Here is a 7692-nt window from a genome sequence, read left to right on the forward strand (position 1 = left end):
TCTAGCATCAGCGACTCGGGCTGCCAACCACCGGTCACATCAGGGAAGGGTCCTGCAGTCTCCATGGTGAAGCCTCTGAGTGCTCGGCCGGGGTCCGGGGTGCCCCGCTGGGCCTGCTTCCTCTGTAGCTATGCAGCTCTAGAAGGCCGGTCCAAGAGAGCACCTGGCCATGCGGTCGGTTTTCTCTCACAGGCAGGGGAGAGTCGACTTTGTGCCCCAGCCTGGACTCTGGCTCTCTGCCTTCCCTGGAGTACGCCTGCAGCTGCTATTGCTCAGTGCAAACTGTAGCCCCAGCTACCCAGAAGCACCCAGACCTAGGAGTTCCCACCATTTATTACTCAGTATCTCTGCTTGGTAAGAAACACTCACCTTTTGAGCAGTGTGATTATACATTTTTAACAGTTTGGTATTCCAGACCAAATACACAGTGAGACCCTCTATTCCAGCCACCTCTACATGCAAAAGTAAAATACATCCTTTTAGTACCTATCCCTCATACTCACCATTTCGTTGGGATGGACCAGAAACAAATAAATGCCTGGATGTTTGTCGAAAACCTGAAAGGAGCAATTAGCTTGTTCCATCCGACAAAGTGCTTCGACACATAATTCGTCTAAATAGAAAAAAGAAGACAGTAAATGGAAGACGTAAACCCTATCAGCTTATCAAGAGTCTTTGGTTGTTCTGTAAGTAAATAAAAACCTTGTTCCTTTCCTTTTTTTTCAAATGAGGAATAAAAATGCTGATAACGTTAAGTTCAAGAACATTTATTCATCATCTGAAAGACTAATCTCGTGTGACTGATCACAGTGTGCTCCTACGAACTATTGTGACTTTACTGGTGTATATATACTTTTTTCTTACACTTGGCGTAATTGGCATAAATATATCCACAGGGTATCTTCTCAGAAGTATGATTTTAAGTCCAGTGCCATTAGCATTTGACATTTTGATCCACAGGGACTTTATCTGGTACTAGCATGATAAAGTGAGCTTTTCCCTCAAATGGCTATTTTGTCCTACACTCATTTATTAATTAATTCACTTTCTCCACTGCTTTGAAATGCTACCGTCATCCAACACTAAGTTCCCCAAATAAGCCTGGTTTATTTCTGGTGTCTATACTCTTCCACAAGCCTATCCCTGCTTCACTGTTCTAATTCCTGTTGCTTTATAGAAATCTCCACGGCTCTTTCAGAAGTGTCATGAATCAGGATGCCTGAGTGGCTCAGTCAGCTGAGTGTCTGACTCTTGACTTTGGTTCAAGGCATGATCCCAGAGTCCTGGGATCGAGCCCCATAAACTTGCCTGAGAGTCTCAGTCTCTCTCTCTCTCTCCCCCTCTGCCCCTCCTCCACTGTTTGTGCACTCGCTCGCTCTCTCTAAAAAATAAAAATCTGAATAAAAAGAAGTGTCCTGAATAGGCTCATACATTTACTCTACACCTAATGAAGCACCTTTACTTTGTCAAACTTGAAAGAACGTTGTTACTGATAGCAGATGGCTTTGTGGAATAGTGTTAATAACTGGAAAAGCAGGAAGGAAGGTTTTGGGTATTGATATTTCGTTTCTTGATCTGGGTGCTGGCTACATAGGTGTGTTTATTTCGTAAAAAGTCATCATTTATGTGTTTTTCTTGGATATACTATTCATTAATAAATGTTTGAAAACCGACTTGTTAGCATTTTAAAAACAAATTATTTATAATTTATTTAAAATTTTTTTAACTTTTCCCCCCAACATTTATTAATTATTGAGAAACAGAGAGAGACAGAGCACAAGCAGGGGAGGGGCAGAGAGAAGGGGAGACACAGAATCTGAAGCAGGCTCCAGGCTCTGAGCTGTCAGTACAGAGCCCGATGAGGGGTTCAAACCCACAAACTGCAAGATCATAACCTGAGCCAAAGTCGGGTGCTTAACCAACTGAGCCACCCAGGTGCCCCTTTATAATTTACTTAGAAAGAACTGATTTATCTGACCAAATATTTAGATCTACTTTTCAGTTTACTGAAAATTCAGAGAATAAAGAAGGTAAATAGCATCACAAGGAAGCAATTTGAAAAATCCAGAAGGTGCATTATTCTACAGCGTAACTATATGGTCTCAGTAAGTCAAGGCTATGGCAAAAAAGAAAAAAAAGATCTGCGTGTATGTATAAGTAGACTGCTTTGTATTCAAAGAAATGTACAAAATACGAGCCAATGCAATACGTGGTCCCTGATTGGATTCTTAAGCAAACCAGCCAAAACCATATTTTGTAAGTACTGGGAAAATTTGAATACGAACTAGATGCTAGATAGCTTAAAGGTACTGTTATCTGGAAAAGGGAAAAAAAGGTACTGTTATTTGGTTAGATTGGACGGATCATGATAATGCCTTCACTTTTATGAGATTCATATTAGGAACTGCAAATGAAATGGCCCAATTCTAGGCAGGCGTAATACTCAAGGCCACAGTAATTTACAAGAATTACTACAGACCAGCAGTTCTCAGCCAGAGACGATTTTGCCTCCCCCCAGCCCTGCCCTCTCCACACTCCAGGGACACACGGCACCATGTGGAGACCGTCTGGTTGTCCCAACAAGGGGAGCAGGGGGAGCAGAAGGCTACTGGCATCTAGTAGGTAGAGGCCAGGGAGGCTGCTGAACGTCTCACAAGGGACAGCACAGCCCCCACGATAGAGAAGTATCCAGCCCAAAACGTCCACGGTGTCCATGCTGAGGAACTCTGCTATAGACAAATTATAAGGATGGAAATGAACTGAATGGCTAGATGAGGAGCATGTGATAAAGGAAATACAGTAAGATGTCAGCAACTGCAGAATCTACGCAGGGTTCACCTTATTGTTCACTTTTCTCCGTGTATGGAAACTTCTATTAACAAGATGTTGGGGAAAAAAAGATGAAGTATTCTGGTTATCTAACAGATTTTCAGTACAGATAAAACCAAGTTCTTTCAATTCTTAAAACAAGACCGATGAAACTTGTAGAAAACCCACGATACTCACTGACACGTTCATGTAAAAGCAGATATGGATACTTCAGGATTTCAAGAAGAGGAACTCGAAGCTTATTTTCAAAGTCTTGGCCGGGGAAGTCAAATAGTTGTGCCTCTCCATTGTTGTCTACTATGTACAATTCATCATCATCTCCAATTTCTGCCTTCATGGATTTTTCAAAATGATTTATGAGACGTAAAGTTTCTAATTCCCACAAAACCTACAAAAAAAGAAAAATGGGTAAGCAAGCTTTATATCTTATTATCGGAAAATACTGGATGTCATGATCTTTTCAGAAAGCCTTCCCCTAAGTATAACAATTCAGAAATTTAAAGAAGTAAACTATCACATTAGATTTACTTGAAGAGGGGCGCCTGGGTGGCTTAGTCGGTTAAGCGTCCGACTTTCGCTTAGGTCATGATCTCGCAGTTCGTGGGTTTGAGCCCTGCGTTGGGCTCTGTGCTGACTGCCAGCTCAGAGCCTGGAGCCTATTTCAGAGTCTGTGTCTCCCTCTCTCTCTGACCCTCCCCTGCTCATGCTGGCTCTCTCTCTCTCCTAGAAATAAATTAAAAAAAAAAAAAAGATTTACTTGAAGAAAACAGTCATTAGACATGGCCACTTTTATGATATGTGAGTACATACATGAGATGTATAAAAACTGCTTCCAAAAAGTTTTGCTATAAATATCTCAATATCCCTTATGAACTATTAAAAAGGGAATGAGGGGCACCTGGGCAGCTCAGTCGGTTAAGTGTCCAACTTCGGCTCAGGTCATGATCTCGTTGCAGTTCATGGGTTCGAGCCCCGCTTCGGGCTCTGTGCTGACAGCTCAGAACTTGGAGCCTAGTTCCAATTCTGTGTCTCCCTCTCTCTCTGCCTCTCCCCAGCTCATGCTCTGGCTCTCTCTCTCAAATAAATAAAACATTTTTTAGAAGTTTTTAAAAAGTTTATACCATTTACCCATGAACCAATAAAGAGAGAAAAAAAAGAACCACCAATGAAAAAAAATCACCCAAGCCATTCAGACCCACGAATGTAACACTGTCAAATACAGGGACATAAAAAACAATGTAACGCTGTCAAATACACAGACATAAAAAAACAAACTGGAAAAAAAGCCCATCCATCATTTCACAAAATTGCTCTCTACCACAATGACTGAACGCGAGGGATCACAGAATTCTGCTTTAGGTTTTAACTCAACTTCATCAGTCAATCCTGTTTCCTGGACGCGTTCAGGCTTCGTCTCTGCCTAGTTACCGAGCTCTGAATACTACAGCCCATCCCATCCGATATGAGTTACCTGATGCAAGAATGGCAGCTCGTCCCGGGCTTTGTGGTACTCGGCCACACACTCTAGGCAGTAACAGAGGTCTTCGTCAGCTGTCTGACATTCACTGGCGCGGGTCCTGGACGCATAGCGCTTCAGGAAGTCAACGGTGGAAATACCACCTGGCGTACACCAACAGCATGTGCTCATTCTGCACCTGCACGTGGAAAAGAAGGCACCTAAAGATTAAAGAAAAGAGACTTTCTGGGTGACCCTCATCTTCAACTTAAAATGTGCCTCCACCACATCAAGAATGTTCTGCTGGAAAAAAAAGAATGGTCTGCTGGTCAACTTCTCAATTATGGACTCAACTCAAATCTGAGCCTACTTTTAAAAACTTTACCTCTGGCATATAAAAAATACAATGAAACGAAAGCACTTTGCTAGTGAAAAAACAATCATGCAACACACAGCTGTACTACAGAGGAAACTCCAAATGATGTGGTATCGCTGTTAAATCATAGAGACTAAGACTTATCAGTGCTTTCAAAGCATAGCTTTCAGAGCATTCTAGTGATGTACTGGAGCCAAGTCAAAGGTTAAGGGAAACTTTCACGTTCCTGGAAGACATGTTTTTGAGAAATCCGTGGAAACATAAAATGCCGTTAGGTACTAACCCATACCGGAGAACCTTCCCTGGTTTAGAAAGTATAGGCACGTGAGGGGTGCCTGGGTGGCTCAGTTGGTTAAGTGTCCAACTTCGGATCGTGAGGTCATGATCTCACGGCTGGTGGGTTCCAGCCCGGGTCAGGCTCTGTGCTGACAGCTGGGAGCCTGAAGCTTGCTTCAGATTGTGTCTCCCTCTCTCTATGACCCTCCCCTGCTCATGCTGCCTCTCTCTCTCTCTCAGAAATAAACAATAAAAAAGATAAAAGAAAAAAAGAAAATGGGGCGCCTGGGTGGCTTAGTCGGTTAAGCGTCCGACTTTCGCTTAGGTCATGATCTCACGGTTCGTGGGTTTGAGCCCCGCGTCAGGCTCTGTGCTGACTGCCAGCTCAGAGCCTGGAGCCTGTTTCAGTCTGTGACTCCCTCTCTCTCTGACCCTCCCCTGCTCACGCTCGCTCTCTCTCCTAGAAATAAATAAAACGTTTAAAAAAAAAAAAGAAAGAAAGAAAGAAAGAAAGTACAGGCACATGAATCTGCACATAATACGTATGCATGAACTGCTGCCCGGAACACACTGCTCATCAACACGCTGTAAACTATTGTAATAGCTACAAATGGTAACAACCTACTGCTACTAAGTACAATTTCTGAGGTCTCCAACTTTTGGTCTGTGTAATAATACCAGAGCCTCCACCATCCAAACTCATGCAAAAGGGTTAAGATAAAGTCATTTTCCACGTCCTAGCAGTCCCAAAAAGAGCAAAGTAACAGAAAGGTACCAGGAAACGAGAAAAATCCCAAGAACCACGTGCTGGAGCGTGGAACAAAGTTATGCTAATGAGGCAGAGGTTTATCAGAACTACTAATAGCAGTTAGTGGATTAGCAAATAGGATGGAAGCCAAAATCCAAAGAGATCTCCAACTCTAATGAGGTGTAATAAAGATGCTATATTTTTATCCCATACCAAATGGGTATAAAAGTAAACACAAAACTCACAATTAGGAAGCAGTGCGTGATGGCTAAACAAATCTACACGGAGAGCCTAGTCCTACCAAAAAGTCCTCAAAATGCTAAAGTCCGTGGGCATGTCAAAGGAACCCAGAGCCCAACCCGAAAGAGCTCTGGATGGCCAAAGCTGAAACAATTCGATCAAAGAACAAAAACAAAAAACCCCCACTCCAATAGTGGATTATAGCCTTCACACAAGGTTCGTACTGATGAAAAAGACCAATGAAAAAGACCGAAAGGATAAACAAAGGTAGGGGATGAAACTGACTAGCAGAAGAATTCCAAAAACAGGTATAGATACTCTGGGTTCCCAGAGGGGGAGCTTAATTCCACCCCATCAGTGAGTGTGGGCTGGACTCTGGGTGACTCACCACTCAAGGAGAGTGTGTGAAAAGGGAAATACTGTAACGTTACAGTGGAGACAGCTGGCAAACACACACTTAACCGCTGGCAAACACACACTTAACCAAGTGATCAAGGTTAACATCACAACTCCCCACGTAAGGTTCTGAGGAAGGAACTTCCTTCCGCACAGGCTGTACAGCATGTTACTTCAAAACCCACAACGCATGAGAGAAAAACAGACAAACCCAAAGTGAAAAAGATCTAAACAGCTGTCAGCCAGTCTGCAAAGGGAGGAAGAAAACCACACCCAGGAGGGATGAAGCAAGTCTCGTTTCATATGAAAATGATCATTATTGGAGGGGCGCCTGGGTGGCTCAGTCTAAGCACCGACTTTGGCTCAGGTCATGATCTCACGGTTTGTGGGTTCGAGCCCCATGTCGGGCTCTGTGCTGACAGCTCAGAGCCTGGAGCTCGCTTCTTCGGATTCTGTGTCCCCCTCTCTCTCTGCCCCTCCCCTGCTCATGCTCTATCTCTGTCTCTCAAAAAATAAATAAATGTTAAAGACGATTTAAAAAATATATCATTACTGGAAACTGGGCCAGGAAAATATCTAATGAGCCTGATCTTCAGAAACTTGACCTTAAACGAACTATCCAACGAATGTAAAATATCAGCCTCATGGGGAAAAAATTACAACCCCAACTGTACGCTGTACACTAAAAACTGAGCCTGTCTCATAACTGGATGGACCTAACCCACACATTCTCATCAGGGGCGAAATCATCCTCAAGGAGATGAAAACTGGTTACTAGGACACAAAAAAGTCCTACTTTTTTTTTTTTTTTTTTTTTNTGTATTGGTGGTTTAAAATTCAGGGGAAATGCACAGGAAAGAAAGGTCTATAAAGTTTCCTTTCAGGGAGGGAGAGGAACAATAAAAGATTGAGAAAAATGACCCAAATCACTGAATACTTGGGTACAGAAACACAGCAGTGTGATGTTTTCAAATGCATTGTCATCCTAAAATTCAAGAGCACAAAACATCTGCTAAAGGGAAATCAATGACATCTTGACGGAAATTTTCTTTCACTGCTGAGGCTTTTTTGGCCTACTGCTAAAATAAGCTGATCTTCAAAAAAAATTCCTTATTGTCTTCTTACATCTACGATTAATTATATATAAATGCATAAGTAAAATCAAATACATGCATTTGTCTTGTGAATTTCTAAGATTAACTATTAATTGTAAACTTTGTTCACCCTTCTAAAAAGAACTCAGGGTGGCTTTCAACATTAAAGCTGAAAAAGACATCTAGATATGGACATTTAGAAAACATACAGAAAAGAACATTCAAAAGGAGATAGTGAAACTCATTTGGAAGAAAGGCTCACTAAATCCTAGATTGG

At 42.3% G+C, this 7692-nt stretch overlaps 1 protein-coding gene across 1 annotated transcript in view; it reads right to left on the reverse strand.

Annotated features, from left to right (window-relative positions):
- The window catches only part of SETX (senataxin), an 80520-nt gene that overhangs the window by 70228 nt on the left and 2600 nt on the right, over positions 1 to 7692 (reverse strand). The window contains exons 2-4 of the mRNA XM_077768416.1: positions 4301 to 4484; positions 3007 to 3217; positions 504 to 613 (exon numbers count right to left, since the gene is read on the reverse strand). Coding sequence (XP_077624542.1) covers positions 504 to 613; positions 3007 to 3217; positions 4301 to 4477 — 498 coding nt within the window. The 5' untranslated portion in view covers positions 4478 to 4484. The remainder of the gene's footprint in view (positions 1 to 503; positions 614 to 3006; positions 3218 to 4300; positions 4485 to 7692) is intronic.

This window comes from Crocuta crocuta, unplaced genomic scaffold (assembly GCF_008692635.1).
Source record: "Crocuta crocuta isolate KB4526 unplaced genomic scaffold, BGI_CrCroc_1.0 scaffold35, whole genome shotgun sequence".
NCBI lineage: Eukaryota > Metazoa > Chordata > Mammalia > Carnivora > Hyaenidae > Crocuta > Crocuta crocuta.